The sequence below is a fragment of the Vigna radiata genome, chromosome 10 (assembly GCF_000741045.1).
Source record: "Vigna radiata var. radiata cultivar VC1973A chromosome 10, Vradiata_ver6, whole genome shotgun sequence".
Taxonomy (NCBI): Eukaryota; Viridiplantae; Streptophyta; class Magnoliopsida; order Fabales; family Fabaceae; genus Vigna; species Vigna radiata.
The window spans coordinates 12,971,810-12,995,365 of NC_028360.1; the positions used below are offsets into that span (position 1 = coordinate 12,971,810).

Here is a 23,556-nt window from a genome sequence, read left to right on the forward strand (position 1 = left end):
AAACATAAAAAAAAAAAATTAAAACTTTGATTGGTAAAATAAAATAATATTAATTGATTTTCTTAATTATCATAATAATTATTTAAATTATTTACATTTTTTAGTTTTTAAAAAATGCACTATGGGATGTTTGATATGGGATAATTTTGTTTTATACCAATGATTGTGATTTTTTGAAAAATTATTAAATTTATTTGATATCATTGCTGGTGATATTATTATATAATAATTTTTTTCAAAGTAAAAAAATAAAAATAAACTCTATCTGAATAAGAAAAAATCATCCTGTAAAATTCCTTTTAAAAATGATTTTACATGAAGTGAACATAAAAAGAAAGAGAATGAAAAATTAATTAGGAAATTAAGTTAAGTTTAAAGTTTATTTTTTAATAAAATATTATATTATCAGTTTTTTTAATATTTTATTTTAAAAATAAATTCTAAAAATATTATTATGAAAATTTTATCATTAAAATTCTAAATTCTGAAATATCTTTTTAAAAATTATAGAGATGCAATTAAAAATTATAAGGGTACAAAAATAAAGTCTCTGGAGGTCTAGTTGAATATAGGCCCAACTTTGAAGCCCAAATATAAAAGATGTCACAAGTGAAAAACGCCGGCCCAATAACTCCAACGGCTAGTAATTATAAAACGGCTACTTTCTTTTACAAATTTTTCTTTCACCTTTCTTTTCTCGTTTCATTTTCCTTTCACTTTCTATCGTTGAAGCACTCATTGCTGGTGTGCTTTTCCCACTCTGTTAAATTGCTTCTCGTTCTCTCTTTCACCTTCACACCCTTCAACTAGAAGGAAGAAGAAGAAGAAGAAGTGGGCTTCTCTTCCGTTGAAGAATTCAATCTTAGTCATCTGGTTAAGAAAGTTCTTGTCACCATGCTGTTTGAAAGAGGCTCGCCGGCGAGGTGCTTCATGACACCGCCGCCGCAGCCGCCGTCGCCATGGAAGACCATACGTTCACGCTCTCCCAGTATGCCATTTTCAGAGAGAAAGAAATCACCAAACTCTGTGAATAAAAGTGATCTTTTTCATATAATTCACAAGGTCCCTTCCGGGGACTCACCTTATGTTAAAGCCAAGCAAGTTCAGGTAACATTTTTTTTCTTCTTTTTTGTTGTTGAATTTTGATTGTATTCTATGGGGGTACGTGCTGTTCTTGCTTGTTCCTTCACTTCTTGGTCTTGAGGTTATTTTCGCGGGAAAGAAAGTTTTTGTGACATTTATTTTCTTTTGTTCTTTGGTGTTTCTTTTTTTGTTAAAGAATTTGATAGAATCCGATGGTCTAAGTAATTAAGACCCTCAGTATTTTGGTGGTGGGCGTGAATGACAACTTGAATTGTTAAGGGATTCATTGGTCTTGTTAAGGGACCTGAGAACTTGACTGTTAATCTGATTTTTCATTTACAGTTAGTAGAAAAGGATCCGGGAAGAGCAATTTCCTTGTTTTGGGCTGCCATCAATGCCGGAGATCGTGTTGAAAGTGCCTTGAAGGATATGGCCTTGGTAATGAAGCAACTGAATAGGTCCGATGAGGCAATTGAAGCCATCAAATCTTTCCGTCATCTTTGTCCTTCGGAATCTCAGGATTCTCTTGACAACATTTTGGTTGAACTGTTTAAGGTAAAAGCAGGTGGATTCTGTTCTGTTTGTTGCTGTTTTTTGTGTCGTTAACTGAATTAAACTTTAAACCGCCTGTGTCTGTTGTTACGATCTTGCATAGTGGGGGTAAGGCCGTTGTTGTTGTTGCATGTATGTTGGTATACCTAACATAGTGGGATAAGAAGCTTACTGCTGTTGACTTGTGGGATTGGATGTATGTTGGTATACCTTAATTAGTGGAATAAGGTAATTGTTGTCGTATGTATATTGATACACCTCAGCTAGTGGAGTATGACTGTTGTAGGTTTTTATATATGTTGGTACACCTCGACACATAGTGAGACAAGACTAAAATGTTCGATGGTATGTTGTTGATACAGAGGTCGGGCAGGGTTGATGAGGAGATTGCCATGCTTCATCACAAGTTGAAGCTAATTGAAGATGGCATAACCTTTGTCGGAAGGACTACAAAACAAGCAAGATCTCAAGGGAAGAAGATTCAAATAACTGCTGAGCAAGAGATATCAAGGTTTTTCTTTTGCATTCGTGCTGTTTTTTCATTTTGCATTAAGTTAATGGACCTTGCACCTTTACTTGACTTTGAATTTCTCTGTATTCATGCAGAATACTGGGCAACTTGGCCTGGGCTTACTTGCAAAAAGAAGACTATAAAACTGCTGAAGAACATTACCGGTGAGCCTTTAAGATGCAATAAAAAAATGGAATTTATATTTTATCTCTTTTACTTTGAAGAGAAAAGTAACAGTTCCTTGTTTGTCTTAACAGGAAAGCATTGTCTTTTGAGGTTGATAGGAACAAACAGTGCAATTTGGCAATATGTTTGATGCATATGAACAAGATCAAAGAAGCAAAGTTTCTACTCCAGGCAGTACGCGCCGCTACAAAAAATAGAAAGATGGACGACTCCTTTGCTAAATCATTTGAACGCGCTTCTCAGATGCTAATTGAGATAGAGACGACATCATCATCATCAGAGAATGCATCATTTTCAATGACGAGTTTGCCTCAGTGCTCTTCACAAGGCTTTGAGAACTTAACAAGAAAGAGCTCTGATAGAGTTAAGAGTAGGACAGAAAACCAGTCTGACACATCTGAGGGGGATGTATCTCATGCCAGGAGGAGATTGTACCAATCCCCTGATCCTGGTAGAAGAGACCTGAATCTGTATGTACCTTGCACAAAGCCAAAAAGATGTTCATGGGGCTTCAACAATGGATATCGAAAGGAAGCTTGGGGAGATGTCCATTCAGATTCTAAATCTTCATTTGGGACTCCTCCCAAAGATAAGCATGTCACGAGGATGCTAAACTCAAGAGAAAATGGTTTGTCTTCTCCTGCCAGTGAAAAGTGGAGGTCAAGTACACTGGAAGGTCCTGCTCTACTAAAGCATGAAGATACAACAGTAACAAATTCTGATTTGTTGCACACTTTGAATACAGAAGCAGCAGTGGAGTTTACTGACCAGGAGAAATCTTCTGCAGGAGACAGTGGTCATAGATATATCATGTCAGAATCACATGCCATGGTTGAGAATGATATCGATGACTCTGCTTCCGGAAATGGAAAACCATATGAGAAGAAGAGTTGGGCAGACATAGTAGAAGAAGAACAAAACGAAGAGAATGACTTCTTCGGTGGATACATCAAATTTGATGGTGAGGATGGTGCAGAAGTGTTTAATGATGAAAATGAAGACTCCAACATAATCTATCAAAGTCCTTGGCCACGTAATCAGCCTGAATGGTCAAGCAAAAAGCTTGAATCTTTGGAACAGAAAGATGAATACTATGCATCTGGGAGTGCCATTTTGTCAAGGAATCCAACAGCAAGGCGTTCTCTGTGTTTCAACCCGGAACTGAGTTCAGAATCAGCATATTCCATTTGCGCATCAAAGTCACCAAAAAAAGCTTCAGACTTGGAAATTCGGGACTCATTGGTTGGAGAGAAGAAGCTAACAAGGAGAAGCAGGTTACAGGTGTTTCAGGATATTACTCTTCTCCCTGAAACCCCACGATTAGTCTAAGATTTATTTGTCTCTACACAAGTATCCTCATGGATGGGGAAGGATCACATTGTTGGCTTAAATAAGGATCTTATGGATGGAGAATGATCACATTGGTAAGAGTTATTGGTTTAATTACAGGATCATGGATCACAATTATTGAAAGAAGTTGTCCATTAAGGTAGCTTATTCTTTCATTCAAATTCATTTTTTTATTTGTAGTAAGTTCTGTAGATCCATGTTCATCAACCAGAATTCTGTAAAATAGTTGCCTCTGCTTGTATTGAAACTGGAAGAGTGCCAATATTTCTGGTACACTCACAGATTGTTCTTCAATTTACTAGTTTCATTACTGACATTATGTACTGCTCCTTCTACAATGAATTGAAAAAAAATGTGCTTCTCTTTGTTCCTATGTTAGGATTTGCAACTTATTTTCATGTTTACAGGAAGTGTATAAGTTTCTCCAGTGGTATTGAGACTGGAAGAATGGCTACTTCTGGTACCAATTTTCTCACAATCAATGAAAGAAAACCAGTATAACCACTTTTTTTTGCCTTTTATAATTCAGATAACCAGTAAGAATAGAACCATACAATTTTGGTAGAGGTGTCAAACGAATTAAGTTAACTTTAGAAATTTTGTAATCTGAGTGACACACCATAAATAGATAGATTAAGTGAATTAACTTATTTACGCAAATTTTATTCTCTGAACTTGGTTCATGTATTAATCAAAATCCTATTGACTTAACCTAGCTATTTATACCAATACAATAAAGATATTCACCAGTTTAAGAATTTAAGTGATTAGAAAGTGATAATACAAAGTGTAGTAAGTAAAAGCAGAAATACCAACTTCAACAAATCAATTAAGATTTAAAACATTCGATCAATTAATTAAAAAAACAAACAAACAAAGTGTGAGCCTAAATTGTTAAAAATAAGGGTTAAATATGTTTTTAGTCCCTATACTTTGGGGCGATTTTGGTTTTAGTCCCTCTTTCAAACTATAGTACAATTTAGTCCTTTAACTTTAGAAAACTCTGGTTTTAGTCCTTTTTACCAAATTTTTTTAACTTTATTTACGGTTTCAAACGCGTTTATCAGTTAACATTGGAGCAAAAATGTGTCAAACAGTGTAAAACATTGGAGCAAAAATGTGTCAAACAGTGTAAACAATCCAAATGCTATAATGTAACGTGTTTGAAACCGTAAATAAAGTTAAAAAAATTTGGTAAAAAGGACTAAAACCAGAGTTTTCTAAAGTTGAAGGACTAAATTGTATTATAATTTGAAAGAGGAACTAAAACTAAAATCGCCCCAAAACATAGGGATTAAAAACATATTTAACCCTAAAAATAATGAATACTTTTAATAAAAAATATTATACAAATATATGAATGAACTTACCTCTAAACCAACCTCTCTAATTAAACGACAAGATTTAATTAAACGATTAAATACGTTATTTTTTTTTATCAATTCAATACAAGTGAAATTTGTAGTGAGTTAAATTAACAATGTAAGTCACTTAAAAGTCATATCACTAAATAAAAAAAAAAAAAAAACTTAACGACAAATACTTAATTTAAAAATATAAATTTATTAAATACTTAATACATCACAAAAAATTATTTTCCAACTTTATGCCATAGTTAAAACATAATTATTGCAATCAATCAAAACGTTTTTGTGTGGAGATCATGTCCAATTTCAATTTCTTATTCTTTTAAGTGAAGGTTTAATTTTGATATGTTTTTTCCTGTAAAATACTTACGGTGTAAAAAACATTAGAAATCATTCCACCATCATATTGAAAATTATATTTAAAGTGTTTTTTCATTAATTAATTTTTCATATTAGCAATATATTAAAATCAAACCCTTAGAATGACTATTATAACATTAATAGTTTTGATTATACATCAATCTACAGGTGAATAACAGAATAACTGTTTATACTATCCGTGTATTTTAATTAAATTAAAAAAAAAAACTTTAACACATTCTTTGACTCTCATAAAATAAAATTAACACAATTTTTTTTTTTCTAAACTTTCCAGGTGATGACAAATACTTAAGTTTCTGTAATCAATACTTGAAAAATCAACGTAAACTCGTAACCTTAAATCAAAGCGAAGCGGCAAGCGAACTTAGCATAGTGGTACTCCGAGTCAGTCCAACCCCGACCACAGAAGCATTTCAACAACGTTGTCACACCACCATGGAATCCGCGCTTACAGCTTCTAACTGGAACCGTTCTTTGATTCGAATCCAAAACACTAGACCACGCTTCCGTGCCATGCGCCCCACTGTAATACGTTGTTCGATCAACTCGTATCGTTTGTCCAAACTCACTCCCTCCGAGCTTCAGAGCCTCAAGAGCCGACCCCGCATCGATTTCTCTTCAATTTTCAGTGTGGTGAGTGATGGGCTTTTCTCTTTCGCTTTCCTTTCAGATGGGTCAGGCTCAAAAATTTTCCTTTTCTTGCCCCTTTTCAGGTTAACCCCATTGTCGATGATGTTCACAAAAGGGGGGACGTTGCAGTTAAAGAGTTCGACTCTTCTTCTTTGAATGCCATCTATGATCTTGTTATTGTTTATGTGTGGTTTCTTACCTTCTTTGCTTATGTAACTTCACCTTTGTGTTTTGTAGGTACACTTCAAAGTTTGATAAAGTTGAGCTTGAAAAGATTGTTGAGATTGTCTTGGATCTCCCTGACCCCGTGGTATGTTTGTTTCAATATCCATACCTTGTCAAGGCATGTTTGAATTGAAAAAGAAGTTTTTGTTTTCATTATTTTGCTTTTCCTTTCAATTATAAAAATGTCGCCTTATTGTATTTCTTGTATTCAACTGTTTGTATATCAAATGGCCGAAACACTGTCAACAAATTAGAAATTGCCATGCATGATAAGTTTATTGCGTTTTTGTAAAAACTACTTTAGAACTCTACCTAGATTGGTTGACATTATAAAAATCTCTCAGTACATAGGAATTGATCTTGAACTATTTTAAATACAAATTTTTGAAAAGAAATGAACTAAGTAAAAATGAAAACCCTCTCAATGCATATAAATTGGTCTCAACTATTTCTTAGTGTTTTGGTTGAAGATGTGCCTCTTATTACTATCCACTTTCTGTTTCGGTGATGTTGGTTTGGGTGCAATTATTATAATGATTTTTTTTGCCTTTTTTTTGCAGCTTGATCCTCCTATTAAGGAAGCTTTTGATGTTGCCTACAACAATATTTATGCATTTCATTCTGCTCAGAAGTCACCTGAGAAAAGTGTTGAAAACATGAAAGTATGTCTATGCTCTTGCTTGTAGGCTGGCTAAGTTGGGTGGACGACCAGGGGCTTAATGATTTAAGGCTGCATTGACACTGAGCATAATTAAACTTATTCTTGTGTGTTACTGAGTCAAAATAAGAAATATTTGGTGGCAGGATCTAGTTAATGTAGCTAGGTCTTGCAGCATTATCTAGGAATAGTTAAATAATACTAGTACTGGAAAGATAGAATGGATATAGCATTTTTTTCAGTTGTGATTATGTACTTTTTCTGTCCTTTGTAAGTCTCTATCTTTTTATTTTTTTTTAAATTTTTTTATGTCATGTCATGTCATTTGGTTATTATGCCTACATGTTTATTTGTTCTCGAGTTCTTATTACCCAATTTATGTGAATCTTGAGTTTTCTGAAAATCCCAGGGGGTCCAATGCAAAAGAGTTGCAAGAAGTATTAACTCCGTGGGTCTTTATGTTCCAGGGGGAACTGCTGTATTACCTTCAACAGCATTGATGCTTGCAGTTGTACGTTTAATAATATTTCAGTACCTCTTATGTCTTTCAATATTATATAATTTTTATATTGTGTACTTGATATTTATCTTGCTCAATCTAGCTGATGGTTAATTATTTTCTATACCAGCCTGCACAAATTGCAGGATGTAAAACTATTGTTCTTGCAAATCCTCCAACTCGGGATGGCACTACATGCAAGGTGTTTATCTATTTTGTATGGAAGTTGTAGTTATGATGTCCTTCTTGTTCTGACCAGTGTTTTTCTGCAGGAGGTATTGTATTGTGCAAAGAAGGCCGGGGTAACTCACATTCTCAAAGCTGGAGGAGCACAGGTTCGAAGCATGATAGTATAAGATAGCATTTATCTGGTTTTGTCATCCGAATCTACTATCATTATATTTATCTTTATTCTATATGTTTGTATCATTCTTCATAAATTAAACCGTGATTCATATGCCATTTCTCTTCATTGTAGGCCATATCTGCTATGGCTTGGGGAACAGAAACTTGTCCAAAGGTGGCTAGCCTCTCCTTTAACCCATCTTTGTCGTTTGCTTCTCCATGATAGTTAATGGATTCAACTTTATTTCCTACTATTTGTTTTCTCTGTATTAGTCATTTAGTATATCATATTCAAATATGATTGCTATTCACGATTTGATATAGTGAAACTCATGCCATGATAGAATATCAAACTTATCATATCACCCCTTCGTATTTGTTTGATCATTTTAATTTTAATTATGAATGTGGTGAAATTTGCAGGTTGAAAAGATTTTTGGCCCTGGAAACCAATATGTCACTGCTGCAAAAATGATACTTCAAGTAACCATATTTTTATTATATTACAATATACAATCTATTTTCTCTATTAGATTTCGTTTGTTGAATCTTAAATCTTCTTCATCTCTTTACCTTTTGAAAGTCTTCTGCAGAACAGTGAAGCCATGATTTCCATTGACATGCCGGCTGGCCCATCTGAAGTTTTGGTCATTGCAGACGAGCATGCAGTTCCATCTCATGTAGCTGCTGATTTGCTTTCGCAGGTTCAATAAGTTTTAATAATACCTCCTATTTATTTTACATGCAAAACATTATTCACCAATTCACATTCATTATGAAAATTTGTAATCTTTCTTTGTCATCAGCTTAGAAACAAAAGTCATGTTCTAAAGTAATTTGTACGTTATTCTAAAAGCTTCTATTTCTAGTTTCTACATAATGATAGTTTTCCAAAATTCAATATAGAGTGACATAGGAAATATTAATTAATTGAAGATTAATCACCATATCTGGAAAACAACCAAAATTATAAACTATGGAGATGGGGTATAGAAGCATTTGTTTGTTTGTTAAAAACCTGATTATGATTTAGGGCTGTCTTAGTCGCCATTGAAGGTGCAACGAATACACCACACTAGAGTAAACATATTGAACACTATTCTTCGGTTAAGGCCCAATCTGCAAAAACTTAAAATCGTACATAAACCTTAAACAAGACCCCAAACCTGCTAAAAATCCAGCTCTGATCAGAAACATATATAAAAAATCAATATGATGTTCAAAGTCTCAAACAGGCATGCTTCTCCATCATCCTGCCAAGATATGACTTGAGGTTGATAAATCATCCCTTTTTGTCTGCATGCATTCTTTGTAGATGATTCGTAACATTTTAAGCTTCTTGTATACTGCCGATGTATATGGTTCTAATTATAATTTTCAGGCTGAGCATGGTCCAGACAGTCAAGTGGTTCTTGTGATTGCTGGAGATGGTGTGGATCTGAATGCAATACAGGAGGAACTCAGCAAGCAGTGCCAGAGTCTTCCTAGAGGCGAGTTTGCCTCTAAAGCTCTGAGCCACAGTTTTATCGTGCATGCACGTGATATGCTTGAGGTCAGTCCTGTTATCATGTTTCTTTGTTGACCTACTAAAGGCAGAGTGACTTGATCAGGATTATTAAGTATCAAGGTAGAGAGGGAGGAGAACAATTTCTTTGGAATAACTAGGCCAGGCTGTTAGGTTTATGTGCCTGTATTTACAAATTGCACAGCCAGTGTGATTATGCATAACATTGATTATACTTTTTTTTGTCGAGAAGCATTATAAGCCAGTCAAATTATCTTGTAAACCCTACAGTGGTTTCCAAACATTTTTAAGAGAAAATGAAGAGAAGAACAAGTAAGTTAGGTCCACCCTAAAAATACAAAATAGCTCATAACTTACCTCTTTAAATGTTAAGACGAACTCTTGATAGCTCATAACTTTCTCTGAATATATCTTTATTTATTTTTCAATCAACTAATAATTTATATTTATGTTCTGAATCTCCTCTCGTGTTATGTCTCAAATCACCTAACATTATTGTTAAGTTCCAAAAGTAAAAGTTAGCTTAGCTTCTTTCAGGCTATCAATTTCTCAAACTTATATGCACCTGAGCATCTAATTATCAACGTGAAGGATGCAGAGAAGTGGGAGAGTTTTATTGAGAATGCAGGTACTGCTGCCTTTTGTTGTTGTTTTTTTTTTCTTTATATATTGAGGGATGATGAGCTTTTATTCCTTGTCAAAGATACTTGTGTCTGCAATCTCAGAGGATCAAATTCCTTTTTGTTTTTTTGCCGCCTCTGTAGGTTCTGTGTTTTTAGGGCCTTGGACTCCTGAGAGTGTTGGTGATTATGCAAGTGGCACAAACCATGTCCTTCCTACTTATGGGTATGCGAGGATGTATGGTGGTGTGTCATTGGACTCCTTCATGAAGTACATAACTGTGCAGTCTCTCACAGAGGAGGGTCTAAGAAATCTTGGGCCATATGTAGCTACCATGGCTGAAGTTGAAGGCCTTGAAGCCCACAAGCGAGCAGTTACCTTGAGACTTCAGGACATAGAAGCCAAGAAGGTTTCAAGATGAGATAATGCTTCAATCCATTGTTCTCTTTATCTCTTGTAAACTACCAACTTAGTTTTTGCAAAGTCTAGGGCAATTTGCATGATGAAATTACCTAGATTTAGGTGGTATTAATAGCTAGAGATTATCATTTCAAGTTTATGTAACTATTGTTGGATTTATATTACAAATACGACTGCCTAATTAGGTGATCTTAGCTTTTTATCAATCAATAAATGAATCCTATGCATTTGCTGGACCATTATTTTCCTGATAAGCTTGCTCAAGTGTAACTGTTCTCCATGGAGTCCATGGCCAATAAAGTATTAGTATCATGACTAAAGGGTCTTGAGAAAACATGTAGAGAGAGAAACCTCTATGTCAAGAGTGAAGGGAAATCTTGTAAGACTAAGGAAATCTCGTAACAAATGTTAGTGTCTTTTGAATTAGTACGAGGGTCATTTCTTCTCATATCTTAAAAAGTTAATCAGCGGTTTACTCTCATTCTCAAATGGATAATATTGAATGTAAATGATATTCCTTTTTAAATGAAAAAAAGGTATTGGATGATTTCTTTTTAAATACATTAAGGTTCGACTTCGTATGCATTTATATTTACACGGTGAAAATCGAAAATCGCTTTAATAAATGCAATGCAGAGATATTTTACTTCTAAAGGGAAGCATTAATCATTCTTAACTGATTACTTAACATGCTCTCGTACTTTTCCATGTTTAAGAAAACATACTTTATAAAGGACTAGCAGAAAATAGTTAGAGAATGTGTAAAATGGTAGAATATTTCATTTCAATTCCTGTAATTTACACTATACAATAACAACCTCATTCAAAAAAAAAGTATGCTAGAAGGAAGCAAGCTATTGTCTTTTAATGTAAATAAATAATCGGTTAGTAAATGGCTAGAAGTTCAAGAATCACCCTTGAAGTTTTCTCTCACTATTTATGTATGAATGGATAAAACTATGTAAGTCTTTTCCCCCCAATTTTTCCTTCCTAAGATGAGTCTCTGTTATTATATTAAGTTGAAACAGACCCTATCACAAAGAATGATACCCTTTTTCATTGAACTCCCAAGCGCAAAGTCCAAAATCCCCAACGAAGGAATGTTTGAGTGTGTTACCCAACAAACATGCTAGTCTACCGAATCTCGACCATGCTGCAACCACAGGTCTTCAAGCAGTGTTGACTGGTTGCAACCAAGTTCATCGATGGCCATAATCATAAAATGCTTGGAAATCACACCGCTATTTTAGATTAAATAGCATGAGAAGAAACCTGTGTAGGCACAATGAACAACAATTACTTTGTTCCTCTATCACCTTAAAGGGCTAACAACCCAGCCTGTAATAGGATTCTGTCGCCGAAATCTCAACTTCCCATGTCCACCACTTTGCAATCGCTCGAGCACTGTATACGTAATTGAATCTGGTGTCAACCCTTGCTGCTTGAGTTTTGAATAAAGGTCCACTGCCTCAGCAGTTCTTCCACACCTTTCAAGACAGTCAAGCAAAATATTATACGTGATCAAGTTAGGAGTGCATTCTTCAGCAAGCATTTCATCAAACAACCTACATGCCATCTCAACTTTATCCGTCTTGCCAAAGCACTCAATAAGTGTGCTATAGGTCACAACATCAGGATTTAATCCTTTCTCTTGCATCTCTTTAAATCTCATGTGAGCTTCATCAATATCCCCATTCTTTCCAAGGCAATTGATCAAAGAGTTATAGGAAATGACATCAGGCTTACAATCGCTATTCTCTAGTTCTTCAAAAAATTTAACAGCAAGGTCTACTCTTCCAGCCCTGCCAAAGCTGGAGATCAAAATATTGTATGTAAATATATCTGGTGGGGGACCATCCTGTTTCATCTTTTCATAAAGATCATGAATATGTGATATTTGTTTCAACCTGCCAAGAGCGGTGAATGCCGTATTATACATAATAGTATCAGTGGTTATACCCTTTTCATGAATTCTATTCAGAAGGTCTATGGCTTCTGTCATTTTGCCAGCACTGCATAAACTCTCCAACATGGACATACAAGCATCTTTGTCACCCTTGTCATGAAAGTTCCACATGTTGCAAAATAACCTATGTGCTTCCGAAGCATGACCCAATTTGCTTAAAGTCCTAACAAAGTATGAATATATCTGCTTGTTCATATATTTCTTTGATATATCCACAATGTTGTCTAGCTCATTAAGCTTCCCCTCAGCAACCAGAAGATTCAAAATCACACTGTACGTGAACTCATTAGGCTGACAATCGTTCTCCACCATCTTAGAGAAAAGCAGAATGGCCTTGTCAACCATTCGCCCTTTGGCAAGCGCCTCAATCATAGTATTATAACCAATTACATTAGGAGTACAGCCTTTTGCTAGCATTGCCTCGAAAAACGCCAGTGACTCCTCAGTTTTGCCTGCTTTCCCAGTCATTCTGATCATAATAGTATAAGTGAACACATCTGGCTCACAATATCTCCGCTTCATATCCTCGAAAACTTTATATGCTTTATCCACCTGCCAAAACAATGCATACACATGATAACTGACTAACAGGAGCAACAGATGTAAAATGTACTTCCAAAAACAGTTTGAAACAATTGTGGCAGTCAATTAGATGTTCATCATCTATTATACAAACTTATCTTAGAGCCTGCTGAACAACATACCAATGCAAACTTCTGAAGTGTACTTCTAAAAACAGTACAACACCAGTGGAACTGTATTAGATGTTCATCAATCTATTTACAAACCTAACTTAGAGCCGCAGAGCAACATACCAATGCAAATTTCAGACAGAAAAGAGCACATATGGCAAGTTCAGAAGAAATTATATACACCTTATTTGAGTTAGTATTATGATATAAACAGTTGAGTAACACTCAATTTGAATAGTGTTTACATAACATAAGCACTTGTAGAAGAACAAAATAAGGTAGAATGAATTGAGTTTATCCCTAAGCTAACATTCATCTGTACACTTAACTTTTTATAAAAACCCTCTCATTTAACTTCTCCAAAAGCTGAGTAAGTTAATTTTAGCATATAAGAAAAGATCAATTCATTTTACCTTCTTATTTTTCTTGTCCTAAGTATTTATAAAGATGTATCCAAACAGAATCCAATTGTTAGAGAGAGCTTATGACATTTTATTAGTTATTTTCAACTTATTTCCACAAACTTCTTGCTAAAGCAACTTACAACTAATACGAAAACAATTCAATCATATCTTTCCTTTGATTTCAGAACAATTTATACAAAGTGGTAACATGAATACGTTTGCTAAGATGTCTGAAATCCCGAGCAATAATCTAGAGCGCTAACCTATCATAAAAACATCGAAAATAAAAAAGATAAGTTTCTCCAAAAGTTAAAAGTAGTCTATCTAGAAATTAAAAATGAAAATTTAGAAAAGACAACTTCTAAAAATTCTACAGACTAACTTATATATAAACTAATTTTATATTATGGAAAAGAGTAATTTATCTTTTTTATAAGTTTTTACAGTGTCTTGGGGAGTGTTAGTGTAGTTCATCCAATCTACAAGAAAAACCAGAAAGAAGGGAGAACAGAAAGCAACTGCAAACCTTCTCATCCTTGGCCAAAGCATCCAAAAGCATGTTGTAGCCAAAAATGTCCAACTTATACCCACGCGTAACCATGTCCCGATAAACCTGAAAAGCAGTAGAAGAATCCCGGGACCTCAAGTAGGCTTGGAGCAAGCACTTGTAGGTGTAAGCGTTGAGTCTGAGGTCCCACTTCTTGACGAGTGCAACGCAGCGTTCCAAGTCCTCGCCGGAGCCAAAGAAGCCGACGAGGATGTTGACGGTGGAAATGGAGCCGCGGACGGCATTGCGGTGCATCTGGCTGAGGAGGTCGCGGGCCTGGTCGAAGCGGGCTGGGTTGGTGGACTTGGAGAGAATGAGGAAGAGACGGTTGTAGGTGAAGGACTCGTGACGGAAATCGGGGGAGAGGGAGGGGCAGAAGTGGAAGAATTTGAGGGCGAGCGAAGGGCTCTTCAGGTTTTTCAGTATTTCGGAGGCTTCGAGGGGAGAGAGAGAGAGGGAGAGAGACTGGAGGTAGTCGGAGAGGTCGGAGAAAGGGTCGGAGAAGGAGGACGGCGGAGGGGAGAGGAGGATTTGGGTGGCTTTGCAGATGAGGTCACGGCGGGGGAGGAGGTAGCCTCGCGGGTCGGAGGGGAGGGGCGGTGGCGGAGTCACCTCCGCCGCGAGGGAGCGGCCAGTGGGGGCGGTGGAGGTGATCCTGGCGGTGTACTTTGTGGCGAAGCAGCGGCGGAGATGGAAGATGTGTGGGGTTTTCATTTGCGGTTGGGTTTGGTGGGGTTATTGGGACAGTGTTGGGTTCTACTTCTTCACCGTGCTTGCTTAGTTCCTCTTCCAAAACGCAAGCTTTTGTAATTTGCATAAGAGGAATATTTTAATATTAAGAAAAAGAAGAAAAATTAGATATAATTTTAATTATTAATGTTATTATAGTATTTTATTTTAAAAGTTTGAAAAAAATTTAGTTGTGAAATAAATCAGATTATAATAGGTAATTTAAATATTGACATCCATACAGAAAAGTTACATGTTATTTTGAAATACAGTGAGATGACTTTGATGTGGAACGTATTCGGCATGTTATCAAAAAATTTAGAAGATATTAAACATATAAAATATATTAAAATAAGAAAATATTTTTATTGATATATTAATTTATATAGAAAGAGAACAAAAGAATTTGGGGGAACTAAAACCACATAAGGAAAAGGTAAAGCTCCTCACTGGCCATGGTATACTTTTAAACGACTGATATAAGAAAAGGCAATATATGTAGAATTTATTTAAAAGCCTATTTTTTTTTCTTTGAAGTTCAGCTGTATTTGTTACTGAAAACTAATGTAGATCACAATGGGGAACATTCAAATGGCTGACTTACACCATATTAAACGAAGAATGTTAAAACAATCCATTTCTTTATTATAATTCATTCCATTCAATTTATTAATTACAATAAAAAAATATTATTTCATTTATTGGTAATAGATTATTTATCACTTACTACTTTTTAGAATCTTCTCATTAATAAGCAAAAATTAATCTAACTGTTATTTATACAACTATTTATTTTATTTTTATTTTTTAAATTTCTAAAATGTATTTTTAGAATTATTTTTACAAAATATAATTTCAAACATCGCTTTAAAATATTTTAAGAAAATTCTTCTGGAAATAACAGTAATTCATTTTAAACTATACTATATAATAAGAAAATAAAAAAAAAATAGTACGAGAAACATGTAATAATTTCAAATGCAATCATTTTTTAATTTCTTTTGCACCATTGTTATAAGTCGTTAACAATATAAGTTATCCTTACAAATTAAAAAAAAAAAAAAATTTGTTTTCTACATGAGCAGTATCACTGAAACATAAACACGGTTTAAATTATTTCATTTTATGAATATTTTCAAAATAAATTTTAAATGTATAACACTACTAATCCAAACTAAGTTAATTAATTTTATCGGACATTAGTAAATGTTTGTTTCTTATATATAAAACGTGTGGTAGTATTGTTTTTTAGATAAATTGGATATCCATCCATAACATATTATTTGCTCAATGAATTCTTATAATTATGAAATAGATACTTTTAAATAATTTTTACTAGATAGCAGTGAATTAATGCGTTACTTCTATGAATCTATTATAGTCAAAACTAAAAGTTATAAGATCATTTTATCTATCTATCCATAAAATCAATTGGCAACCCTATCGAAGTGGAACATAATGGCAGTACATGGTGGGCTCGTGTTATATGAAAATAATGGTGTGCTTGTTATTTAGAAACGAGAAGATAAACAAAGTCTCTCTGAAAATTCATTATTTTACAATAAAATTGAAATTATTTGGACCAAAATGTCAATCACAGGTTACACCCATTATTGTAATGGCTGGAATAATCACACATCTATGACTATCTACGCCCTGACTAAACACGGGGTACAGTGCTTCACATTCAAACAATAATACAATAATCCCCTATTCTCTAAGACCCAAATCTTGACTGATTGGACGAGTTTCCAATGATTCATGAATATAATTTGCTACACCGGTGGTCCATTAAACACAAGTAACTAATGGTTTAACATTAATATAATCTCGCACACAGATTAGAGGCATCAAGAAAAAGACCCCCAATTACAAGGTTCAACGGCAGCCGGATTCTCCTTTCGTTGGTTGAAAAGATTGATCTTGGTTCGCGCATCCATGCCTAATCAAGCTTGACATTAGAATATAGAAGCGTGTCCCTTGTGAGCGGCATATTCAGGAGGTAGCATATCTGCCAGCAAACAAATAAATTAGTAAAATATTATACACCAATTTTAACATCACTTATCCACCATTGTATTGTTTATGACAGATTCCTCTATGTATCAATCTCAAATCCACCATTGTATCGTAAATGACGGATCCTAAAGGACCTATTTGCGTAATTTATTATCCCACTCATGAGTTATACTTTCCAGAGAGAACCATGGTTAATTGAAAGAAACTGACACTTATGATAACAGTGTCCACTGAATTTCCCTGAATAATTACCCTGCCCCAGCTGAAATAAAAATAAAAATTCTTCCAATATTCAGCTAGTAATGACATTTTAAACCAAACACAAAAGATGTTTCTTTCAATTTTTCATGTTTTTATCTAATAATATGATTATAGTATTACTATTTATTTTTATCTAATACTTACCCCCATAAGGGTTGAAAGGAGCAATAGAATTCCTGTTACCCAAGCAAGGGTTCTCCTAACCAGCACCACTTCTGGCAATGTTGCATTGAGTGCACTTGTTTCGGCCAACCATCGAGCAGTGTGGTGAGGAGTAAAGATTACATCAAACTTCTTTTCCAACTCCTCTGTAGTAGCCACATGACAGTAGATTATTCCAACAATTTGACCTGCTCAGTAATTGATCATTAAGAGGTTAAAATAAAGCAAATAAACTTTTTAAATCAATATTGCTGACATCTGATGATCCGAAGAATATGAATGATTAGCTAAGAGGTTGCTAGTTATTTGACTAGGCTTTCTATATTAAAACAAATCATTGCCAATATTGCAAGGCTTTAATGTAAAATAAAAAAACATACAACAATTATTTAAGCCTGCAAAATTCACCTTTATATGCTTCCTGCAATGAACTAACTATCTTTGACAAAGTTGCATATAGCACTTCAATTCCATGCTCAGCAATACTTTCAGTCTCATATTGCTCTTGCAAAACCTAGCTCATGTTAGTCAACAAAAAAAAAATATCTCAATAACAATAACAGTCAACACATATCGCAGATAGATATGAACAAAGCATTATGCCATAGACTGAAGAATAAAGTGGAAAAGTAAGTGTATATTTTATTGATTATCAGTTATGTTCACAAACTTAATAGCAAAAGGAATGCTCACTGTCTCAAGTATACAATATTACTTTTGTTTTCTTTTTTGCATATAGAGATAGATAAAGAAATAAAAGTAATAATGTAATCAAGGCTCCTTTTGTCGTGGTAATGAAATTAGGAATTAAAAATTTACTGTGCGGGGAGACCCTAAGCATTGGAGAAATATGTCTCGAAGACATGTGATACATGTAAATTGAGAAAAAGTACTAGGAAGAAAATTCACAAAATACTGTGTATTGAAAGAACTGTTTCTCTTTCAGAGTTGCATTCAACTGCTACTAATGAGTTTAATGAGATTAGCTACACATTTTTCCCAATACTTAATTAAATACTATAATAGCAGTTAAATGAGTTTAATGCACTGCTGAACCGAAACAAACAAACATAAAAGTGTTATTGTGTTTTAGTTGTACAATATCAAATAACAAAACAAGATAAACAAATTCTTTTAATTTGGAAAAGTTCAAGTCATTGACTGTGTGTAGAAATGCAAATCAACTTCAAGATGAATTATATTAGCTATTTCTTCTTTTTAAAACCTGTTGCTTTATACAGAAGTGCAGTGACCGCATGAAGAGTTTTTGAGAAAAAATGCCAGATCTGGAAATCTTAAAAGCCTGCAATCTTTAGATTTAGAAGTATCAAACTAGTAGCTTTGCAATATCTTTTTATTTTATCCAAAACATAGTGTAATGAACTGGTTTGGGCATAGTTCAATTCAATTCAATTGGTATGAAGTTTAAGAATAAGAAAAGTGTTGATTTGAATCTGGAAAATAGTATTTTAGAATGCACTTCAATTAGAGCAAAAGAACAAGTTCAGTTGGGTTAAAGAAACAGTTCAGTTTAAATATTTCAAATAAGTTCACAGTTTAGATACAGTACAGATCAAATTTACTCAATTTGTTTTCAATTCAGTCCATTCCTGAAAACTATATTTCAGTTTAATTCCACTATCACACAATTCAATGCAGTTTAACCTTTTTGAACACCCCCTCTAGCCAAGAATGCAGCCATGTAAACACTCTTGCTGAGTGTTCCATTTCATTGCTATTGTGCCTATTGTGGAAAATGATGGAAAGCCAGTAAACCACCATATATATATATATATATATATATATATATATATATATATATATATATATATATATATATATATATATATATATATATATATATATATATNATATATATATATATATATATATATATATATATATATATATATATATATATATATATATATATATATATATATATATATATATATATATATTAGATAATGCTGCACATAAATATGATGGAAACTATAAATTTATGACAGTATTGTAACCTTACTCCTAATACATAATTGCTAGCATTTGTTGGTTACACATAACTGCCATCCTACAGTTATACAGAACTAATTACTACCAGTTATCTTCTACACATAATTCTAGAGTTTCTAATACAGATCTGTTTTCTGTTGCGGTTAATTTCTACACAACTGTCTTAACTGCCCCTAACTCAGTTTCTGGGAAAATAGTGCAAGTTGCATGTCAGTTATTCCAGAAATTCAAAGGAAAAAATGGTTAAAAACAAGAAAGTGAGTGAAGAAGAACATGGCATACCTTAATGCCATTGAAGCATCCCATTAACAGCTCGGCTGGACTCTTTGTAGTCTGTGATAAATCATCATGCAGTTGAATTGCTCTTTTGACGTCATGCATAAGAGACATAAGACCAAAAACAAACACCCTTTCAGCTTTCTGCAAACGCACATGTGGAAACCCCCCAGTCAGTCTTAACAACTTCACATTTAAGCAGAAAAATATACCTTAAAATCTTCATCATACCTCTGACATTCGGAAACTCACTGAGGCACCATTTGCCAATGGAATGGAAAGCACTCCATTTAATGGCACAAAGGCATCGGGAACATATGATCCATCTATCAAAGATGACTAAGAAAACAAGACAAAGTCATTTTCACGTATAACGTGATGATCAAATAATATGAAAATCGCTCATAGACATGGATAATATAAATCAAAACTAACAAAATCTCTGATTTCTTTGTCAGTCCAGTGTTCCAGTTGATCATCCAAAGAAACAACAGAAACATCGCTTTCATCTGCATAAATTTAAAGAAAATGAAAATGAAATGCTTCTTACAAAAAATTATTAAATGTCTACCACCATTTTCATCATATTCTATTTCTTTTCAAAAATGTACTTTTTAAATCCTCACCTGGGAGTTGAATGTCAACTTTATCTGAATTTATACTCCAAAATGAATTGCTGAACATTGGACTATCCTGCGCAATTTTCCCAAGACCTGCATGCATAATTCACTACAATTATCTTTTATGAAAGAGAGGACATAATATAGAAATTTGATTATTATAGTTAATCCATGGCCAGAGACCATTGATTCCATTCACTTCCAGCAAAAATACAGCACGAGGCCTCTTGAATGGGTTAGGGCTCAGAACCTTGTTCAACTGCAGAAAGAAATAATATTATCATCAATCAAACCTAATATAAGTACGATGTAACATGACTAATGTGGTGAAAACAAAACACCACTAATGATTTCAAATGACCTTGGATGAGCTGGCAGCTGAAAGGGTGGAAGGAGGAGCAAAACCAAGCAAAACTGACACAACAGCGCTAACATCCTGAAGCAAGAATGAAGGTTGCTGCAAAGTGGAATTGTACCACTCAGTGAGATCATCATTATTGATTTAAGCGTTGAACAGAATGCAGTAATCAATCGTGAAACTAAGGGGAACATGGAAAAGATGAAAATGAAGAGAATATTCACCTTTAAATTCAACAGAAATCAATGTCCCCCAAAATGAACAAATGTGTAGGTAAAGTTCTAATGTAAGTTGCAGTAATACAATTAAAACTGTGTCATTATAAACATCACTTGGAAAAATTTAGATAGGACTCCCACTCATACAATATAAACAAGAGAAGATGTTGCAATTCAGTTCTCACATCTAACGAGAGTTCGTATTCATTCGTCAAGTGTCACTTCCCCCCACGTTTCCAACACTAACAACTAGGCCGAAGGCTCATACTGCATGATTTATTCATAAGACTCCAAAATGGATTTTAATTAATTTATTTTTTAATTTGTATGCACCTGATTTTCAAAATCAACTCAAAATCGAAGTTGGGTAGAACCGTTTTCAATTAAATAACTGATGTTCGCATCGGTCAGCGAGATGAATTGGAATGTAACAAAAAATGCTGAAACGAGAAAAAGAAGAATCGGAACCTCATCATTTGATGATCTAGCGCGAAGGAATTGATGACTGGAACTATCAACGAAGGTGAGTGAACCAGAAGCCTCACCCTGCGTTAACACAAACAACCGAATAAAAGAAAGAGGAAATCGTTAGATCGAAACCGCTATCGAGTGCGTACGGGCTTGCCAGATTGAAGAGATTACAGAGAAAGAGAAACTAACCTTGATTTGAGGAGAGAATAAGGAGACAATGAGGAAGACGCTCCAAATAACGGAAACGCGAAACTCCATCGCAGAGAGAAAGATAGAGAGATCCAGACGTTCTACTTCAGCAACGTGCTTGTTGTTTCTTGCAATAATGAAACAGCCAATAGCACTCAGAAGAGACACAGGCTCGTTTGGGCTTTCTTACATTGGGTTGGAGTTTCTTTTAGCACCCATCTTTTCTTTTCTAATCTCCACATCACAAAACTTCCAATATTTTTTCTTCGTTCAAAATGATTTTAAATTCATAACTTGAAAATATATTATGAAAGGTGCAATTTTAAATTTATAAAACTTTATTAAATTTTAAAATTTCTATAAATTTGGGTATTTTAATTGATTATATTTTACTTTTTTAGTCTATTGAATATTTAAAATTTTTATTCAAGTGACTTGTCATCTTTTACTTGTCTTTCCCTCTTGATAAATGTAATAATTTTGAAATCAATATAAAATTATATTATTTTTAATAAAAAACGACAAATTACTTTTATTAGTTTTATTAAAAAAATATTGAATAACAAGAAAATGTCATCGTTGTTTACATTAATACTCCTAATAACAATTCCTTGATTATTAAATGATGACATAAAAATCATGTAAGAATATAACAATCTTGTCCAAATGTTTTCAATAAAAATAATAAAAATTATTTTTCATTTTATACTAACTACAATATCATTTTACATTAATAAAAAAATATCACACCTCTTAGCCATAACAAGTAAAAGAAAAATAGTCTATCACATCACTTAGGTATAAAAAATTAAATACGCAATTAAAAAGTCTGATTCTTTTTAGTATTAAATAAATAACAAAAAATAGTTAAGATTGCATTGAAAATAAATTAAGTCATAAAAAAAAATATTTTAAATTATACAATTTAAATTATTTTATTTTCATCTAAAATATATTTTCAAATGTAAAAATATATTTTCAAATTGTGAAATATATCGTATTTTTTGAACCTAAACCCATGAATAATTAAACTTCAATACTTTTGCATACAAAATAACCTCTTTGGTTATGTCATCGTTGAGTTAAAGGTTTTGTAAGATCATTAGTCTATTGGTTAGGAATCAAAGCAAGATTAATTAACAAAACCAAATCTCCTGTAAATACAATTTATTATTTTTTAAAATATCTATTATTTTTAAAAATATAATAATTTGTAATTATTGGAAGTCTCACATCGACAAGTTATAAAGTCAGTTTATTATATATAAGTGGATGAGAACATTATCTTATAAGTTATTTTATAAGATTAAGTTAGACTTAAAATTCAGTCTTCAACATAATATTTGTTTACACTATATTTTAAATTATATTAACATTTTATACTTTAATTTATATATTTAATTTAAAATTGTGCAGACAATATTCCTCCTAAGCACTAGGCATAATTCATAAAAAGAAGCCAACCATCATTATATGTAACCAGGGTCTATCAGACATGTTGTCACACCTTATTGTTAGAACTAAACATATTGTCTACATGTCTTAATTAGCTCACATTAGCCTACTTAAATGTGGTCCACATTTTCTATGTATCTATTTTTTTCATGTTAGCACCATTTTTGCTAGTTTTAATTCTTGCTTTGAGATAGATAATCTAACTCATAGTTGATCTATATTCTTTTCTTGTAATTAGACATTCTTGATATTTAAAAGTCTTAATTTCTTACTCTCATTACTTATAATTGATATTTACATGTCATAATTCTTTAGTCTCAATAGTTATATTTCATATACAAGTTTCCTCTATCAAAACTTCATCCCTTAATTACATATTTCTTTTTAGTTCCTAACTTATTTCGGGATGCATTTTATGCATTTAAATGAGCTAAGACACCAATAAGGGTAAGTAAAGTTTACTTTTGAGTATTTATTTACTAACCAGATCCATAGTTTTATTTGTGAGGTAACAAAAAATTCTTTTGCATCTTTTTCATTTATTTTGCATATATATTTATATATATTCTTTTGATTCTATATATCTCTTTTTCATTCAACTCCCATAATCTAAATTGGTGAAAATGACATTTTGTTGTAAAGAATAAGTAACTCATACATAAGTTTCTTCCCGCGTTTACCCTCCTCTTTTTTAAATTACAAATTACTTTGCTATTGCTTTATTTTGTAACATCTTCCATGCAAAGTAACATATAAATGATGGTAAAGCCATAGTTTTACAAAGCAAATCATGAAACTCAATGTCTTTCCTTTTGTTAGTATT

General features: G+C 33.2%; 4 protein-coding genes across 4 annotated transcripts; 2 read left to right on the forward strand and 2 right to left on the reverse strand.

The window, feature by feature from the left end:
- The first annotated feature begins 723 nt into the window (after positions 1-723).
- LOC106775200 lies at positions 724-4,043 on the forward strand. Its single transcript, XM_014662282.2, has 5 exons — positions 724-1,107; positions 1,426-1,638; positions 1,998-2,146; positions 2,242-2,310; positions 2,404-4,043. Exons 1-5 carry the CDS (start codon positions 895-897, stop codon positions 3,659-3,661), a joined length of 1,902 nt encoding a protein of 633 aa, XP_014517768.1. The 5' UTR covers positions 724-894; the 3' UTR covers positions 3,662-4,043.
- A 1,687-nt stretch (positions 4,044-5,730) lies between these two features.
- LOC106774562 (histidinol dehydrogenase, chloroplastic-like) lies at positions 5,731-10,604 on the forward strand. Its single transcript, XM_014661594.2, has 13 exons — positions 5,731-6,063; positions 6,144-6,196; positions 6,298-6,370; positions 6,846-6,947; positions 7,353-7,454; positions 7,573-7,644; positions 7,715-7,777; positions 7,921-7,962; positions 8,211-8,270; positions 8,381-8,491; positions 9,169-9,339; positions 9,850-9,940; positions 10,077-10,604. Exons 1-13 carry the CDS (start codon positions 5,866-5,868, stop codon positions 10,352-10,354), a joined length of 1,416 nt encoding a protein of 471 aa, XP_014517080.1. The 5' UTR covers positions 5,731-5,865; the 3' UTR covers positions 10,355-10,604.
- A 509-nt stretch (positions 10,605-11,113) lies between these two features.
- Positions 11,114-14,739, reverse strand: LOC106774566 (pentatricopeptide repeat-containing protein At1g51965, mitochondrial). Its single transcript, XM_014661598.2, has 2 exons — positions 13,942-14,739; positions 11,114-12,871 (listed from the first exon to the last, which is right to left on the reverse strand). Exons 1-2 carry the CDS (start codon positions 14,674-14,676, stop codon positions 11,666-11,668), a joined length of 1,941 nt encoding a protein of 646 aa, XP_014517084.1. The 5' UTR covers positions 14,677-14,739; the 3' UTR covers positions 11,114-11,665.
- A 1,478-nt stretch (positions 14,740-16,217) lies between these two features.
- On the reverse strand, positions 16,218-21,429 carry LOC106776110. The gene is made up of 11 exons (XM_014663438.2): positions 21,279-21,429; positions 21,087-21,164; positions 20,404-20,499; positions 20,226-20,301; positions 20,049-20,135; positions 19,858-19,931; positions 19,654-19,761; positions 19,429-19,566; positions 17,542-17,647; positions 17,116-17,321; positions 16,218-16,702 (listed from the first exon to the last, which is right to left on the reverse strand). Exons 1-11 carry the CDS (start codon positions 21,345-21,347, stop codon positions 16,634-16,636), a joined length of 1,107 nt encoding a protein of 368 aa, XP_014518924.1. The 5' UTR covers positions 21,348-21,429; the 3' UTR covers positions 16,218-16,633.
- Between the last annotated feature and the right edge of the window lie 2,127 nt (positions 21,430-23,556).

What these genes read in the sequence shown, in the direction of transcription:
- LOC106775200 (XM_014662282.2), top strand. Translation starts at nt 895, where the DNA reads ATGCTGTTTGAAAGAGGCTCGCCGGCGAGGTGCTTCATGACACCGCCG. An exon ending in TTTTGGTTGAACTGTTTAAG is followed by an intron (nt 1,639 to 1,997) that starts GTAAAAGCAGGT and finishes TTGTTGATACAG; the next exon opens with AGGTCGGGCAGGGTTGATGA. An exon ending in ACTGCTGAAGAACATTACCG is followed by an intron (nt 2,311 to 2,403) that starts GTGAGCCTTTAA and finishes TTGTCTTAACAG; the next exon opens with GAAAGCATTGTCTTTTGAGG.
- LOC106774562 (XM_014661594.2), top strand. Translation starts at nt 5,866, where the DNA reads ATGGAATCCGCGCTTACAGCTTCTAACTGGAACCGTTCTTTGATTCGA. An exon ending in AAAGTGTTGAAAACATGAAA is followed by an intron (nt 6,948 to 7,352) that starts GTATGTCTATGC and finishes TGAAAATCCCAG; the next exon opens with GGGGTCCAATGCAAAAGAGT. An exon ending in GAACAGAAACTTGTCCAAAG is followed by an intron (nt 7,963 to 8,210) that starts GTGGCTAGCCTC and finishes TGAAATTTGCAG; the next exon opens with GTTGAAAAGATTTTTGGCCC.
- LOC106774566 (XM_014661598.2), bottom strand. Translation starts at nt 14,676, where the DNA reads ATGAAAACCCCACACATCTTCCATCTCCGCCGCTGCTTCGCCACAAAG. An exon ending in CTTTGGCCAAGGATGAGAAG is followed by an intron (nt 12,872 to 13,941) that starts GTTTGCAGTTGC and finishes TTGTTTTGGCAG; the next exon opens with GTGGATAAAGCATATAAAGT.
- LOC106776110 (XM_014663438.2), bottom strand. Translation starts at nt 21,347, where the DNA reads ATGGAGTTTCGCGTTTCCGTTATTTGGAGCGTCTTCCTCATTGTCTCC. An exon ending in CTAGATCATCAAATGATGAG is followed by an intron (nt 20,500 to 21,086) that starts GTTCCGATTCTT and finishes TCCACTTTGCAG; the next exon opens with CAACCTTCATTCTTGCTTCA. An exon ending in ATTGCAGGAAGCATATAAAG is followed by an intron (nt 17,322 to 17,541) that starts GTGAATTTTGCA and finishes ATTACTGAGCAG; the next exon opens with GTCAAATTGTTGGAATAATC.